This window comes from Pristiophorus japonicus, chromosome 1 (genome assembly GCF_044704955.1).
Source record: "Pristiophorus japonicus isolate sPriJap1 chromosome 1, sPriJap1.hap1, whole genome shotgun sequence".
Lineage (NCBI taxonomy): Eukaryota > Metazoa > Chordata > Chondrichthyes > Pristiophoridae > Pristiophorus > Pristiophorus japonicus.
Window position 1 is genome coordinate 208,097,108 of NC_091977.1, and position 18,309 is coordinate 208,115,416.

The 18,309-nt window shown below is 45.6% G+C and overlaps 1 protein-coding gene across 3 annotated transcripts in view; it reads left to right on the forward strand.

The window, feature by feature from the left end:
* The window catches only part of LOC139268298 (trans-2,3-enoyl-CoA reductase-like), a 250,761-nt gene extending 237,874 nt beyond the window's left edge, over positions 1–12,887 (forward strand). For all 3 annotated transcript variants that reach the window (XM_070886364.1, XM_070886372.1, XM_070886380.1), the window contains 4 exons: positions 10,790–10,847; positions 11,509–11,594; positions 12,364–12,409; positions 12,515–12,887. In XM_070886364.1, the coding sequence (XP_070742465.1) occupies positions 10,790–10,847; positions 11,509–11,594; positions 12,364–12,409; positions 12,515–12,642 (318 nt within the window). In that variant the 3' untranslated portion in view covers positions 12,643–12,887. The remainder of the gene's footprint in view (positions 1–10,789; positions 10,848–11,508; positions 11,595–12,363; positions 12,410–12,514) is intronic.
* The last annotated feature ends 5,422 nt before the right edge of the window (positions 12,888–18,309 follow it).

Genomic DNA, 18,309 nt, shown 5'->3' on the forward strand with positions numbered 1-18,309 from the left:
AAACTACCCTGGGATTTCCAGGGCTTGCCTCAAATTGGGGAGGGTGGGAAGTGTGGTGCAACTGGCATATGCTAAAGACAGGTATGTCATTAGGATAGACATGGGTAAGCCCAGGCTAGCCAACACATTTTCCTGAAGTTTCCAGGATAACTGTCCAAACAAAGGAACCCCAAAGAAACTGCTGTTGACCTTTGTACCTAGAGGACTTTCAGATCAAAGAATCTGAAGGAAGCATGCATCAGGAGGAAGAAAGTCCAAACAGATAATTAATCTTTTTGGTAAAGAGCACCCAGCCCAACCAGTCTGCCCCACACAACTACAACACCTCTTACATTGAAACATTCTACACTTCACCCCAACCAGAGCCATGTGATCTTCTGGGCGAGGCAAAAACCAGAAAAAAACCCAGGCCAATTGGGGAAAAATAATCTGGGAAAATTCCTCTCCGACCCATCCAGGCAATCAAAACCAGTCCAAGAGATCACCCTGGCCGTATTCAATTCCCAGCAGTACTTACCATCGTATCTGCGCCGGCCAACAAGAAATTATCCAGTCTAATCCCAATTACCAGCTCTAGGTCCATAACCCTGCAGGTTACGGCACTTGAAGTGCTCATCTAAGCACCTTTTAAATGTGGTGAGGGTTTCTGTATCCACCACCCTTCCAGGCAGTGAGTTCCAAACCCCCACAACCCTCTGTGTGAAGAAGCCCTCCCTTAAATCCCATCTGAACTTTCCACCGACCACCTTAAAACTATGCCCCCTTCCTAATTGACCCCTCCGCCTTGCTATCCACTATATCCAGGCCCCTCAAAATGCTGTACTCTCAATGAGGTCTCCTCTCAACCTCCTCTGTTCCAATGAGAACAAACCCAGCCTAACCAATCTGTCCTCATAGCTAAGATTCTCCATTCCAGGCAGCATCCTCGTAAATCTCCTCTGCAGCCTCTCTAGTGCAATCACGTCCTTCAGATAATACGGCGACCAGAACTACACACAGTACTCCAGCTGTGGCCGAACCAGAGTATTATACAATTTAAGCATAACCTCCCTGCTCTTATATTCTATGCCTTGGCCAATAAAGGCAAGCATTCCGTATGCCTTCTTAACCACCTTATTCACCTGGCCTGCTACTTTCAGGGATCTGTGGACAATCACTCCAAGCTCCCTTTGATCATCTACACTATTAAGTGGCCTACCGCTTAATGTGTATACCCTTTCCTTATTAGTCCTCCCCAAGTGCATTACATCACACTTCTCTGAATTAAGTTCTATTTGCCACTGCTCTGCCCACCTAACTAGTAGATTGATATCCTCCTGCAATCCATGACTTTCCTCTTCATTGTCAACCACACAGCCAATTTTGGTGGCATTTGAAAACTTCTTAATCATACTCCCTATATTCAAATCTAAATCATTGATATATAACACAAAAGCAAGGGACCCAGTACTGAGCCCTGCGGAACCCCACTGGAAATATCCTTCCAGTCACAAAAACATCCATCAACCATTACCCTTTGCTTCTTAACTCAAAGCCAATTTTAGATCCAACCAGCCACTTTGTTGTGGATCCCATAGGCTTTAACCTCCATGAAATGTCTACCATGTGGGACTTTATCAAAAGCTTTGCTAAAGTCCAAATACATTACATCGTCGCACTACCCTCATTGACCTTTTTGGTTACCTCCTCAAAAAATTCAATCAGGTTAGTCAAACACGATCTTCCTTCAACAAATCCATGCTGATTGTCCCTAATTAATTCTTGCCTTTCCAAATGTAGATTTAGAAAATAGGTGCAGGAGTAGGCCATTCGGCCCTTCGAGCCTGCACTGCCATTCAGTAAGATCATGGCTGATCATTCACCTCAGTACCCCTTTCCTGCTTTTTCTCCATACCCCTTGATCCCTTTAGCCGTAAAGACCATATCTAACTCCCTCTTGAATATATCCAATGAACTGGCAATGACAACTCTCTGCGGCAGGGAAGTCCACAGGTTAACAACTCTCTGCGTGAAGAAGTTTCTCCTCATCTCAGTCCTAAATGGCCTACACCTTATCCTAAGACTGTGTCCCCTGGTTCTGGACTTTCCCAACATCGGGAACATTCTTCCCGCATCTAACCTGTCCCGTCCCGTCAGAATCTTATACGTTTCTATGAGAACCCCTCTCATCCATCTAAACCCCAGTGTATAAAGGCCCAATTGATCCAGTCTCTTCTCATATGTCAGTCCAGCCATCCCTGGAATCAGTCTGGTGAACCTTCGTTGCACTCCCTCAATAGCAAGAACGTCCTTCCTCAGATTAGGAGACCAAAACTGAATGCAATATCCCAGGTGAGGCCTCACCAAGGCCCTGTACAATTGTAGTCAGACCTCCCCGCTCCTATACTCAAATCCCCGAGCTATGAAGGCCAACATACCATTTGCCTTCTTCACCGCCTGCTGCACCTGCATGCCAACTTTCAATGACTGGTGAACCATGACACCCAGGTCTCGTTGCACCTCCCCTTTTCCTAATCTGCTGCCATTCAGATAATATTCTGCCTTTGTGTTTTTGCCACCAAAGTGGATAACCTCACCTTTATCCACAATATACTGCATTTGCCATGCATTTGCCCACTCACCTAACCTGTCCAAATCACCCTACAGCCTCTTAGCATCTTCCTCGCAGCTCACACCGCCACCCAGTTTGGTGTCATCTGCAAACTTGGAGATATTACACTCAATTCCTTCATCCAAATCATTAATATATATTGTAAAGAGCTGGGGTCCCAACAATGATCCCTGTGGCACTCCACTAGTCACTGCCTCCCATTCCGAAAAGGACACATTTATCCCGACTCTCTGCTTCCTGCCTGCCAACCAATTCTCTATCCACGTCAGTACATTACCCCCATACTATGTGCTTTGATTTTGCACACCAATCTCTTATGTGGGACCTTGTCAAAGGCCTTTTGAAAGTCCAAATACACCACATCCACTGGTTCTCCCTTGTCCACTCTACTAGTTATATCCTCAAAAAATTCCAGAAGATTTGTCAAGCATGATTTCCCTTTCATAAACCCATGCTGACTTGGACCAATCCTGTCACTGCTCTGCAAATGTGCTGCTATTTCATCTTTAATAATTGATTCCAACATTTTCCCCACTACTTATGTCAGGCTAACCGGTCTATAATTACCTGTTTTCTCTCTCCCTCCTTTTTTAAAAAGTGGTGTTACATTAGCTACCCTCCAGTCCATAGGAACTGATCCAGAGTCGATATACTGTTGGGAAATGATCACCAATGCATCCACTATTTCTAGGGCCACTTCCCTAAGTACTCTGGGATGCAGACAATCAGGCCCCGTGGATTTATTAGCCTTCAATCCCATCAATTTCCCCAACACAATTTCCTGCCTAATAAGGATATCCTTCAGTTCCTCCTTCTCTCGCGACCCTCGGTCCCTAGTACCTCCAGAAGGTTATTTGTGTCTTCCTTCGTGAAGACAGAACCAAAGTATTTGTTCAATTGGTCTGCCATTTCTTTGTTTCCCATTATAAATTCATCGGAGTCCGACTGCAAGGGACCTACATTTGTCTTCACTAATCTTTTTCTCTTCACATATCTATAGAAGCTTTTGCAGTCGGTTTTTATGTTCCCGGCAAGCTTCCTCTCATACTCTATTTTCCCCCTCCTAATTAAACCCTTTGTCCTCCTCTGCTGAATTCTAAGTTTCTTCCAGTCCTCAGGTTTGCTGCTTTTTCTGGCCAATTTATATGCCTCTTCCTTGGATCTAACACTATCCTTAATTTCCCTTGTTAGCCATGGTTGAGCCACCTTCCCTGTTTTGTTTTTACTCCAGACAGGGATGTACAGGGATTTATCCTGTCTTTCAGGATTTTTTCCAATAATTTTCCCACGACGGAAGTTCAGTTGATAGGCCTGTAATTATTTGGCGTATCCCTTTCTCCCTTCTTAAACAAGGGTACCACATTAGCAGTCCTCCAGTCCTCCGGCACCATTCCCAAATCCAAAGAGGATTGGAAAATGATGGTCAGGGCCTCTGCTATTTCCTCTTTTACTTCGCTCAACAGCCTGGGATGCATTTCATCCGGGCCTGGGGACTTATCTACTTTCATAGCTGCTAAACCCCTTAATACCTCCTCTCTCAGTATGTTTATTTCATCCAGAATTTCATATTCCTCCTCGATAGCAGTATCTGCATTACCCCTTTTCTCTGTGAAAACAGATGCAAAGTATTCATTCAGAATCATACCAACATCTTCCACCTCCACACAAAGATTACCCTCATGGTCTCTAATAGGCACTATCCTTTCTTTAGTTACCCTCTTGCTCTTAATATATTTATAAAACATCTTTGGATTTTCCTTAATTTTACTAGCCAAAAATTTTTCATGCTCTCTGTTAGCATTCCTAATATCCTTTTTAATTTTACCTCTTAAATTTCTATATTCCTCCAAAGATTCTATAGTATTTAGCCATAATTATATGACATAAGCTTCCTTTTTTTTCTTTATTCTCCCCTGTAAGTCCCTCGACATCCAGGGGGCTGTAGAATTGCTATTCCCACCAACAGCCCAGTGGTAAATTCAACAGAGAAATACTGCCGGTGGTTGTCCATACTGCCCACCCATGGGAAAATCCCCCAAAATGCAAGTTTCATCATTAGGATCATGTAATATCCTGTTACCGCTCACCAGAAACACCATTCTGTAAAAAGTGGTCTTATCTCAACCTTGAGCGGCTGCTACGGACAATGGAGTTGAGCCGTTCAGAACCAAACATCCTAGGTCTGACTCACTATTTGAGAGGTAATAGGTTTCACTACAATGGTCTCTGCTCCACCATTACATAAAGTAAGAAGCCTGTGTTAAGGGAGAACAAATGCATTTTTTGGGTCATGGAAAATTCGTCTGACCAATTTTAATTCCAGACTCCTCATAGCTCTCTGGAATACCACATTGCCATAGGGGATGTAGAGATCAGAGTTTGGCTGCAGGATCTTGGTCATTTCAATATTGATGTTCACCTCCGAGCCGTCAGTTTTTCTTTGCGATTTGAGATCAACCACTTTGGATAGTTTCACAGGCAGGTAGAGTATGGTGCCATCAAAAGTGGTGACTGTCCAGAAACGTCCGATGCTCATTCAACATTTCATACCGTATATTCCAACATTCTCTATTAGGCCTGAAAATGAAGTGATACTGATACACGGCCTCGTTCCTGCAGTGTATCTTGATATCGTTTACTGCCAGAGTTATGGGCGTCTCCACTAATCCCTTCTTCACAACTGGCTCCTTGTGAGTTATCCTGATTGGGCATCTGAAAAGCCACCTTTGAGAACCACTTGGTCATTGCCTTATTCAGGCTGGCAATGCATCTAACCACCGACTGCTTTCCTCTGATGGGGTCATGGTACATGTCCATTCCGATCACCATCAGCTACTTCAGCGGGATGTCCACACCTCACAGCTTGCCTCCCAGTTTGCAGTTGATCTGTAGCAGGATCCATCTGAAAATTACATTTCCAGGTCTTGTACTCCTCTTCCTCTTCCATTTCATTTTTATTGTGCACCTTCTGTTTCAGTATAGATTTCCATCTTGGAAACAGGAATATTTCCTTAAAAGCTGCTGAGAGCTCAACAGTGGCTTAGCAGCACGACTTATAGGGAGCTGGCAGGGATTTTGACAATTTTAGCACACTGCGCTACATCTAAAGGACATTTGTGGGTTTCTTAGCACATACCCCTCATTATCTAAAAGTTAGACACTGACTAAGAATGGTTAAAAAAAAATCTGTGTTAAATTGTACAACATTCAAAAGTGGCGGAAGATGTAAACATGTCAAGCAAAATATTTTACACTATTTTCACAAACAGTGCATTTAGCATCAAAAGGCAACATCTTAAAGACCAACACAACAACAACATGATCAATATATACAAACATCACCAACACCCAACTCACCACTCCCACCATCTCTTTTCCCCCCGCTCCAAGTGAGCCCCATTCTCCTCTTGATGGATTGCCCATCCCCACGCCGACCCATACCCCTGCCCCTCACCACGTCGGTACCAGCATGATGTGCAGCAGTGCACCCAGAGCACTGCTGTCGTGTTTGTCGGGGAGAGAATGTAGGCGGTGAGATGGAAGACACTGGCATCTCCAGACCCTCTGGTTCTGTTGGCCTGGCTGGTATGGCATGGGGGGGGGGGATTCCACGCCATAGCCCGAGACTATCTGTTAGCGTTAGTGTTTTCTTAGAAGAATCACTCAACACTCAGGGTCGGTTCCAATGCTGAAGCAGCTTTTATTACGCTCAGCGGGAAGGAAAAACTCAGGACCGTATCCAGGTTTCTCTTCACAGAACAAAGAGTTACATGTACCTTTATATGTTTCACAACAGTTACAAAACAGTTTACTACAGTTACACAGCCCATCACGGCTGGACACAAGCCAATCACAACGATTATAGATTACATATAGGTTCTTTTAACCCAATAGAATTCTCCTAGTATCCAGGGAACCATATGTTCGGTTATTGTCAGCTTGGGCTGATCGATGGCTTTATAGGTTCTCTCCCTAGTTCTTTCATCTGGGAGAAATAATTGGTATATAGCCTTGTTTACAGCAAATGGTTTCCCTCTTATCTTTCTTCCTGGGGAATTAATTGGTTTATGGCCTTGTTCACAGGAGATGGTTTCCTTCTTATCTCTGTCTTCCCAGGCATTCCTACAGTGGGCCTCACAGGGTTATTGCTCGGTCAGTGAACGTTCAACAGTTCACAGTTTGATTACCTGATTTCCCATAATGCCTGGGCAGCCATTTTATGTGTGTGTCCATTTAAGCTTATGTGAGTTTTAAATATCCAGCAGGTGCCTAATGCCTAAGTCTATATATATATTTCTACTCTCTACAACACTATCGATTGCCATATGGCATCGACAGACTCGATGGTTCGTTGCACCGTGGTGATCAGCAGCAACATATTGTTGGTATGCTGCTCTGCAAACAAGGTGATGTTGGCAGCTATCCCAGCCATGGCCTGGAGGAGGTCTCGACCTAGGTCGACGTTCATCCTCGACAGCTGAACCATTTGCTGCATTGCTTCGGCCCGTCTTGCATCATCAGCTCCTTGCTGCATCAACCTGGGTGGATGCGACTTGGTGGCTTTAACGGCATGGGTGCTGTGCTTCACAACGCTTGGTCCCGCTTCCTCCGACTCGAAGCCCAAAAATTTGGACCCTGATACCAATGTTGTGCGCACAGGTGGCAAACATGTCAAGACGATGGAGTCCTCCTTTTCCACCTACTCAAGCTTAAGTGGGGCAAAACTCCTCCTGCTCTTCCTCCTGGTCTTCGTCTCTGTGGGTTGCGGGGTTGGATGCAGGGCTATGGGGGATGTTGAGTGGGGGGGGGGCAGAGTGGTGGAAGGAGCTGCTGTGGTGGGCTCCTGATGTCGAGGTGGATGGTGTTGGTATTGCACGTGGCCTTTGCGTGCCAGAGGTGACGACTTGGAAGAAGGGACTGAGTGTAATGTAGCCAAGTTTGCTGATGATACAAAGATGGGAGGAAAAGCAATGTGTGAGGAGGACACAAAAAATCTGCAAAAGGACATAGACAGGCTAAGTGAGTGGGCAAAAAATTTGGCAGATGGAGTATAATGTTGGAAAGTGTGAGGTCATGCACATAGGCAGAAAAAAATCAAAGAGCAAGTTATTATTTAAATGGAGAAAGATTGCAAAGTGCTGCAGTACAGCGGGACCTGAGGTACTTCTACATGAAACGCAAAAGGATAGTATGCAGGTACAGCAAGTGATCAGGAAGGCCAATGGAATCTTGGGGATGGAGTATAAAAGCAGGGAAGTCTTGCTACAGTTATACAGGGTATTGGTGAAACCACACCTGGAATACTGCATGCAATTTTAGGTTTCCATGTTTACAAAAGGATATACTTACTTTGGAGGCAGTTCAGAGAAGGTTCACTAGGTTAATTCCGGAGATGAGGGGGTTGACTTATGAGGAAATGTTGAGTAGGTTGGGCCTTTACTCATTGGAATTCAAAAGATTGAGAGGTGATCTTATTGAAACGTTTAAGATTATGAGGGGGCTTGACAAGAGGATTTTCCACTGATGGGGAAACTAGAACTAGACGGCATAATCTTAGAATAAGGGGCCGCTCAGTGAAAACTGAGATAAGGAGAAATTTATTTTCTCAGAAGGTTGTAAATCTGCCTCAGAGAGCTGTGGAAGCTGGGACATTAAATAAATTTACGACAGAGATAGACAGTTTCTTAACCAATAAGGGAATAAGGGGTTATGGGGAGCGGGCAGGGAAGTGGACCTGTGTCCATGACCGGATCAGCCAAGATCGTATAAAATGGCTGAGCAGGCCCGAGGGGCTGTATGGCCTACTCCTGATCCTATTTTTTATGTTCTTATGTAATGGGGTGCTTAGGTCAGTGCTGTCCGATTCATCATCTGCAAGTACAATACAACATTTCAGTGTTTAGCAGCGGGGGACGTGGGGGGGGGGGGGGGCGGAATGGGGAGGGGCGGGTCGGGGTTGGTAATGCTGACAAGAGCACCATCACGTATCACAGTCTTATTTCAAGAACTGTCAGTGCTGCATCACCACACCCTAAATGGCCGACAGACAGTACGTTAAAATGCATTTGACATCATATTACATGACCTTGCATGACAAGAGAGTAACATAGACTGGAGATTATTATCAACTTACCATGCTGCAGCACGGGATCAGCACCACCATGTATGGTGGCAAGGGGGTGGTCACCCACCAACGCCAAGGCCTGCTCCTCCATGTCAGTCAGTTTGATGACCTTTTGTGGGCCCCCTCTCGCACCACACTGCTTTGAGACGTTGGCTGTTCTTTTCCTCTGCAGAAATAAAAGTTGCAATCTTTAACCAGTTTGCAGATGCAACACACACACACACACAATATGACTACATATACTTTTTCTGTCGTACGGGAGTACATCAGTAAGATCTTTATTTACTCTTGCTGCCGTTACCACATCATTCCATCTCTTCCTGCACTGGTCTCCTGCCCGAACCATGGTGCCCACTGCAGACACGGCCTCCCAAATCTCCCGCCAAATGCGTTTATATTGGGCCGGGGCTGGCTTGGCACGACCATCCCTGGTGAGCTCTCTGTAACGGCGCTCCACCTCTGAGACAAGTGCCTCCAGTTCATCATCTGTAAACCAGGGAGCTCTGAGCCTCCCTGCATTGGACTTGCTTGCAACTTTTCTATCACTCATGATGGGTTTTCAAGGTGGATGGCTGATGATTCTCTTCCCTCTCTCTCTCTCAATGGCTTCCTTCTCTAACTGTCAGGTGCAATTCACTCACAAGCTTCTATACGCATGTGCAACTGACCCTTCAGCCCCAATCGCAGGAAAAGTGAGGTCGGCATTCAAAAAAGACACCAAAAAAATTCAAAATCTCGCACATGCGCAGTACATGGCCTCCGATCTTTCCCGAGCCGAGGGGCCTGCACCTACCGCCAACTCCCGCTACCGCTCATTACCGGCCACTGCCTCCCGATGCCTGCTGCTCCCACCAAGAAAACCGGGATAAATCTCGTGCCCAATCGGCCCCAACGGTAGTGGGTGGTAAAAAAGCAAGCACCGCCCAGGTATCGCCGATAACCGGGCGGAACTTAGCTTTCATCAATGTAGGCCCTAATGTTTTTAGCCCCAAAATATGTTTCCTTTTAGGTTTACTATGAAAAGACTTTCCAAATGAAAAAGCACAATCTGGAGTCTTAGCTTATTCAGAAATTGTTTAATCCGTAACGTTAATGGAAAAGATTATGAAGGACCTGCCTCCTCCAAAATAACAATTAATGAAACTAAATTTTGGGGAATAACTGATAACCTCAGTGTGCATTATGCTGCTTCCTAACATTGAAAAACCGTATTGATGCAAGGAGGACAAATAACATTTGTAAATTGGGACTGAATTTTATTTCCTGCTCATGCAAATTTGTAACCACTTCAAAAGATTGTTTTTCCAGCATTGCAAAATGAATGTTGGTAATCTTGTACAAATGGATTTTGCCAAAGTGACTTCAATGGAGCGTTAAATTGAGCAGGCATTCTGATCAAAATCTGCCAAGTTTCCACCAGATGGGTTAGGTTAGAATCAGGGAGGCAAGATCTGCATCGGGGTGGAAGTAGTTTGTGCATCGCTGCACAAAGACAAGAGTTATTTTCTCATGTATTAAAAATGGAATAATTATTTGTTTATATAAATCATAAATGAGCCACCATATTGCGCAGCTGTGTGACCGTGATATGTATGGCATATTACAGAAACAAAAGGAACATTTATGTTTTCCTCCTTTGGCACACATTCCAGAAGAGATATATCATGGCAAACTGGATGAGTCAAAGGCACAGTATTAGATCATTAATTTGCCTCACTGCAAGCTCTTTCTGTCATGATGCAGATTGCATAAAATCTTGGCTTGGGCATTTACTTGAACTTATTCTTTGTTTTAAAGAAAAAGCTATGGTTAAAGCCAACAATGATGAACGATAAATATCTCTGCCTTTAAAATGGATCATAACTCATGAGAAAGGTATCCCAGAAGTCTTGTGCAGAGCTATTTATCAGATCTCTGTCCTGGCCAAGACAAATTCTTAATTCATCTCACAGCCTAATTACAAGTTCTGCAATTGTGTAAGATGGTTAATTCCACTAATGCTTTGCACTTAAGGAGTTATTCAAAACAAATAATAATTGTACTTTTCCCTCTAGGTCTGTGGAGCTGGAAATTATTTTACAAATTGTGTCTTAGTTCAGGTGCATAAAACAAGTAAGTACAATTCTCATTTAATTGCCATTAACTGCTGCTATTACACTGTACTAACTGTAATGACTTAACAATAGCAGCAACCCTTGTTTGACCCTTTATTCACTGTAACACTTAGTGAGATCTGAAATCCTGTCTGGTTTGAATTGAATGATTTTTACATTTTATTGCATTTTAAGCATTGGCTTACATAAGTGTCAGCTGTGGCTCGTTGGTAGCAAAATCTCCTCCGAGTCAGAGGTTGTGGGCCATGGGTCCCACCCCAAACCTTTGAGCACATAATGCAGGCTGACACTCCAGTGCAGACCTGAGGGAGTGCTGCACTGTTGGAGATTCTGTATTTTGGACGTCTACCCTTTCAGGTGGATATAAAATATCCCATGGCACTATTTTAAGAAGAGATGGGGAGTTCTCCCTGTTATTCTGGCCAATATTTTTTAATCAACCAATATCACTAAAACAGTTTACCTAACAGTATCTCATGGATGTTTGTGGGATCTTACTGTGTGCATAATTGCTGTCGTGTTTCCCAAATTGCAATGGTACTACAAGTCAAAATAAAGGATACATTGGCTGTAAAGCACTTTCCGACTTGAAAGGCATTATTTAAATGTAAGTTGTTTAATGTCAAGTGCCGTAATATCTGTATTTTGTTTTCCTTGAGGTACTAAGACTCATTTTGTAAGACCCACATACAATCCTTTCACCTGGCTTTTCAAGCTGGTCTCCTGCCCCAACTACACATATGAGGTAATGAATTATTTTAATTTTAATGGTATTAAATCATTTGATGTTGTATACTGATTTGAATGATATTTTATGCCAAGCACACGGAGCCTAGCCTCACAATATTTGAAATAAAAACAGAAAATGCTGGATATACTCGTCAGGTCTGGCAGCATCTGTGGATAGAGAAACAGAGTGAACCTTTTGTCAGAACTTGCGGCACAATATTTGAGATGGTTAATTATAGCTAAAAAAAAAATTCTAATTATCCTGCAAAATTAATCTGTAGAATCATAAAACACCAGAAAGTGGCACAAACAGGGTTACTGACACCTGGAAACAAAGGCAAACTTTTCTATGAGCACTTGCGCTGTCACTTTTTCCCTTGAAGCCCTGATGTTCCCTCCACCCGCTTTTGAAAGCTGGATCCCAAAGCCGAACAGACGGCCACATGTCCAGCATTTAAACTAAGCAAATGTGGGAAGCACCTTTAAGCAACAAATTGTCACACGCTGCACCACTGACATCTGCCCTGGCAAACATATAGAAGGCAGGAGCGTGGTGGAAGGCATTCCTGAATGGCTTGCCATCAATCCCCACCCCAATCCACTAAAACGCCTGTGGGGTTTGGTTGGGAAGTAAAAGGATTCGGCCACTGTCATTACCAATTGAGACAGGAGGGGAAGTTGTATGCTGCTATCCGTGGAATAGTTTTTGAAAGCAATGGTATCTGTTGATCAGAACTATGCTGCCTTAAAATGTAAATTTATTCATGTTCTCTTACTTGCTACAGATGGGAGTCTGGATTAGCTTCACTGTTATGACCCAAACACTTCCAGGTAAAGCACAAAACTATTCACTAATGGAATGCTAATGGATTAAAACATTTCCATGCAGGAAAGACATGCACATATGCTAATAATCTTGTTTTATTTTCTTTTTAGTTGCTGTCTTTGCCCTAATGGTATCTCTCCAGCTGATCATATGGGCTCAAAGGAAACATTGCAAATATCAGAAAGATTTAAAAAATTATCCGAGCTACAGAACGGCTATGATCCCATTCATATTATAAGCTCCTGAAGTCAGTGGAGTAGATTTTGATTTTGTGGGATAGTGTAAAATGGGTGATAGTGAATCAGCAAATGAAAGACACTATAAATACAAGAGGGGCCAGCTTGAAAAATTAAAAGCGTTCGCCTTTATTAGTTCATAAGAAATCCAGCAATTTGTGATGAAAAATAGATATACCATGAGTTCCAATTTTCCACAAGTTATTGGATCATTTACGAACTAATAAAGTCGAGGACTGTTAATCAATCGGAGGGAGGGGGGGACTGTCAGGAATTGGGGGGAGGGGGATCTGTCAGGATTTGGGGAGAGGGGGGGACTGTCAGGAATCGGGGGGGTCTGTCAGGAATTGGGGGGAGGGGGGTGTCAGGAATCGGGGGAAGGGGGGTGTCAGGAATCGGGGGAAGGGGGGTGTCAGGAATCGGGGGGAGGGGGGTGTCAGGAATCGGGGGGGGGGTCTGTCAGGAATTGGGGGGAGGAGGGTGTCAGGAATCGGGGGAATGGGGTCTGTCATGAATCGGGGGGAGGGGGGTGTCAGGAATCGGGGGAAGGGGGGTGTCAGGAATCGGGGGGAGGGGGGTGTCAGGAATCGGGGGGAGGGGGGTGTCAGGAATCGGGGGGAGGGGGGTGTCAGGAATCGGGGGAAGGGGGGTGTCAGGAATCGGGGGGAGGAGGGTGTCAGGAATCAGGGGGAGGGGGGTGTCAGGAATCGGGGGGAGGAGGGTGTCAGGAATCGGGGGGAGGGGGGTGTCAGGAATCGGGGGGAGGGGGGTGTCAGGAATCGGGGGGAGGAGGGTGTCAGGAATCGGGGGAATGGGGTCTGTCATGAATCGGGGGGAGGGGGGTGTCAGGAATCGGGGGAAGGGGGGTGTCAGGAATCGGGGGAAGGGGGGTGTCAGGAATCGGGGGAAGGGGGGTGTCAGGAATCGGGGGAATGGGGTCTGTCATGAATCGGGGGGAGGGGGGTGTCAGGAATCGGGGGAAGGGGGGTGTCAGGAATCGGGGGGAGGGGGGTGTCAGGAATCGGGGGGAGGAGGGTGTCAGGAATCGGGGGGAGGGGGTCTGTCATGAATCGGGAGAGGGGGGGTGTCATGAATCGGGAGAGGAGGCGTGTCAGGAATTGAGGGAAGGGGATTTGTCAGCAATCGGGGGAAATATTCAGACCCAATCTGCATGTTAAAACAGGAAGCCAAATCCTTCCTGTGCGTATCCTGCTCACCTGCTCAAAGGAGTAGGTAAATATGGGGGCACACTGGGAAGGAAGTGGATTTAGAGGGGTAAGTGATTCCAATATATTAACTGCCCCACCACCTGGTTTCCGCCAGATGGGGGCTGTTAAAATCGAGGCTATGGTCCTTCAAGTGTTTCTCTCTCCCCAAAAGAAAAACATTTCCAGGTCATATTTTCACAAAGGTATTGACTCTTTAACATTTCGTACTAGTTCTGCTCTGTAAGCACAAAACTTGTAGTGTAACTTGTAGCATCTCTCAGTTTATACAACAAGCTTCACCTTGTAAGACTTGGCATTAACTCAGTGACCCCAAAAAGGAATTTGTTGGCATTAAAGTGCCCTTGCTCACAGCCAGCATGTAGCAGAAAAATCACAGTGCTCCACAGTTTGTGTAGTTCATTTGAGGCATCTCTGGCCATGAGTGGATTTACAAAATGTACCCCAGAAAGCTTTTACTATACTGCCCATGACTATCATCTTTATTTCATTTTCCTGACTAAATGTCTGCCAAATCACAGTATATTTGTTCAATTATGCCATGAAATGGTGTAAATATAACATAAATTTGGGCGATTGTCTTATCTTGATTCTTATTGCATGGTCTATTTTGTACCAAAAATCTCACTGATACCTGTCCAGTTCATCTGAATAAATACATTTATACAATTGATGTACATTACTTGTGTTGCATTCAAATCATTTTGCTGCTTTAAATTTTACTGAATCTTTATGACAACAGCCATTTTTTTTTGCAGCCTGATTTAGAGGATCGTAGAAATCTCAGAGTGCGATGCTCTAAACTTCAGTTCCACTTACAATTAAAGATGACCCGTTTCACACTGAAGCACTCATAAACTATAAGTGAGGAGATTTTTTGTTTGGACTTGTGTATGGAAAAAGAGTCAGACTGAACACTGTGAGCTCAAAGTAAAGTGTGACCGTAGTCTTTTATTGCAGGTCTTCAGAGTCCCTCTCCAACCTGTGAAGCCTCCTTAAATACCTGTGCTCCCAAGGGATTATGGGATCCTTTGGGGCTCCGGGGAATGAGCCCGCTGGTGGCCGTACAGAGTAAATACAAGTCCACATATATAACAACATTCGCCCCCCAAAGTCAATAGTGTAACTATTTACAATGTGAGTCGACCTGGGGCCCTTCTTGCCCTGGTTGATCATCTTGGTGTGAAAGCTGGTGTTGTTGAATCATTTGTTGGGCCCTCGCTGGGCTGCTGTGCAGCTGGCCTTGCTGGGCTGCCTGGTGTGTTGGGCCCTGCAGGGCTGCTGTGGATGATGGGTTCTGCTTCGTGGTCAACCGTGGTGTCAGTTGCCACTGATGTGTGTGTTGGGGGATCAAAAAATGTAGGGTCCAAGGTGGGTTGCTCAGGGTAGTCCATGAATCTGAGTTTGATTTGGTCCAAGTGTTTCCGGTGAATGAGTCCATTTGAAAGTTTGACCCGAAACACCCTGCTCCCCTCTTTGGCCACAACAGTGCCGGGAAGTGACTTGGGAACTTGTCCATAATTTAATACAAATACAGGATCATTAACTTCAATCTCGCATGACACATTTGCGCTATCATGGTATGTACTTTGTTGAAGCCGTCTGCTCTCTACCTGTTCATATAGATCAGGGTGAACTAACGAGAGCCTTGTCTTAAGTGCTCTTTTCATGAGCAGTTCAGCAGGTGGGATCCCAGTGAGTGAGTGTGCGGTAGCTAAGCAGGACTCGGGATAGGTGAGTCTGCAATGAGCCTTCAGTTACCCTCTTCAAGCCTAGCTTGATGGTTTACACTGCTCTCTCTGCCTGACCATTGGACGCTGGTTTAAACGGGGCAGATGTTTGATCCCGTTACGGGTCATGAATTCTTTGAACTCAGCACTGGTAAAACATGATGCATTGTCGCTCACCAGGACATCGGGTAAGCCGTGTATGGCAAACATTGCCCGCAGGATTTCAGTAGTGGCAGCGGAAGTGCTAGCCGACATTATCTCACATTCAATCCACTTGGAGTAGGCGTCTACAATCACAAGGAACATTTTACCCAAGTACGGACCTGAATAGTCGACGTGTACCCTAGACCACGGTTTGGAGGGCCAAGACCATAAACTTAGTGATGCCTCCCTGGGTACATTGCTTAACTGCGAGCATGTATTACATCTGTGAACGCAGGACCCTAAGTCCGCATCGATACCGGGCCACCACACGTGGGCTCTGGCTATCGCTTTCATCATTATGATGCCTTGGAGGGTACTGTAGAGGTCATTGATGAAGGTGTCTTTGCCTTTCTTGGGGACCACGAATCGATTGCCCCACAGAAGGCAGTCTGCCTGTATAGACATTTCATCTTTGCGCTCCTGGATTGGCTTTATTTCTTCCTGCATTCCCACTGGGACACTGGACCAGCTCCCGTGAAGCACACAGCTTTTGACTAGAGATAATAAGGGGTCCTGGCTTGTCCAGGTTTTGATCTGCCGGGCAGTGACAGGTGATTGCTCACTCTCAAATGCTTCCATAACCATGGCTAGATCTGCAGGCTGCGCCATTTCCACCCCCACGGTGGGCAATGGCAGCTTACTGAGAGCATTGGCTCAGTTTTCTGTGCCTGGCATGTGGCGGATGGCGTAGTTGTATCCGGACAACGTGAGCACCCATCTCTGGATGCGGGCCGATGCGTTGGTATTTATTCCTTTACTTTTGGAAAACAGGGATATAAATGGTTTATGGTTAGTTTCCAATTCGAATTTTAGCCCAAACAGGTATTGATGCATTTTCTTTACCCCATAGACACACGCTAACGCTTCTTTTTCAATCATGTTGTAGGCTCTCTCAGCCTTAGACAGACTCCTGGATGCATAAGCAACCAGTTGCAGTTTCCCGAAATCATTAGCTTGTTGCAATACACACCATATGACGATGCATCACATGCTAGTACCAAACGCTTACATGGATCATAAAACACGAGCAATTTGTTGGAGCATAACAATTTTCTCGCTTTTCCAAAGGCATTTTCTTGGCTTTTGCCCCAAACCCATTAGCCCCCTTTTCGTAGTAAGATATGTAGTGGTTCTAGCAGGGTGCTGAGACCCGGTAAGAAGTTACCAAAGTAGTTCAAGAGTCCCAGAAACTAATGCAGCTCCGTCACGTTCTGTGGCCTCGGTGCGTTCTCGATTGCCTCCACCTTCGCGTTGGTGGGCCTGATGCCGTCTGCCGCAATCCTCTTTCCCAGGAACGCCACTTCAGGCACCAGGAAAACGCACCTCGAGCGTTTTAACCTGAGCCCCACGCGGTTGAGTCGACTAAGAACCTGCTCCAGGTTCTGCAGGTGCTCGACTGTGTTTCGACCTGTGAACAAGGTTTTGTCATGGAAGACCACAGTGTGCGGGACCGACTTCAGTCAACTTTCCATGTTTCTCTGGAATATTGCTGCCGCTGATCGGATTCCAAACGGGCATCTGTTTTAAACAAAAAGACCTTTGCGCATGTTGATGCAGGTGAGGGCCTTCGATGATTCCTCCAGTTCTTGCATCATGTAGGCTGAAGTCAGATCCAGCTTCGTGAACGTCTTTCCTCCCGCCAGGATTGCAAAGAGGTCATCGGCTTTTGTTCGTGGGTATTGGTCCTGCAGGGAGAAATGATTGATAGATACTTTGTAATCACCACAAATTCTGACGGTGCTGTCTCCCTTGAGGACTGGAACAATCGGACCGGCCCACTTGCTGAACTCGATCGGTGAAATGATGCCCTCTCATTGCAGTCGGTCTATCTCAATCTCTACCCTTTCTCTCATCATGTACGGTACTGCTCTTGCCTTGTGATGGATGGGTCGCACCCCCGGAATGAGGCGGATCTCTACTTTTGCTCCTTGGAATTTCCCAATGCCTGGTTTGAACAGTGAAGGAAATTTGTTTTTTTAAGACCTGGGCAGTGTCGGCAGCGGGCGATAGCGCACAGACGTCATCCCAGTTCCAGCATATCTTTCCCAGCCAGCTCCTGCCGAGCATCGTGGGACCATTGCCCGGTACCACCCAGAGTGGTAGCTTGTGCACTGTTCCATCATCGGAGACATTTACGGAGCACTGCCGATTACAAGAATCAGTTCTTTCATGTAAGTTCTTAGTCTCGTGCGAACTGGAGTTAAGGCTGGCCTTGAGGCCTTGTTCTACCACAACCTTTCGAAAGTCTTTTTGCCCATGATGGACTGGCTCGCGCCCGTGTCCAGCTCCATTGACACCGGGAGTCCATTTATTTCATTATTCAGCATTATCGGGGGACAATTCTTGGTGAATGTATGTACCCATGTACCTCTGCCTCCTCTATCCGAGGCTCTGGTTCATACTGATGCTCCGTGGATCTGTCCTCCTCTGCAGCGTGGTGATTTGCAGGTTTAACAGGCTTAGCAGCTCGCCTGCACACTCATTGGAGGTGTCCCATTGTTCCACAGCC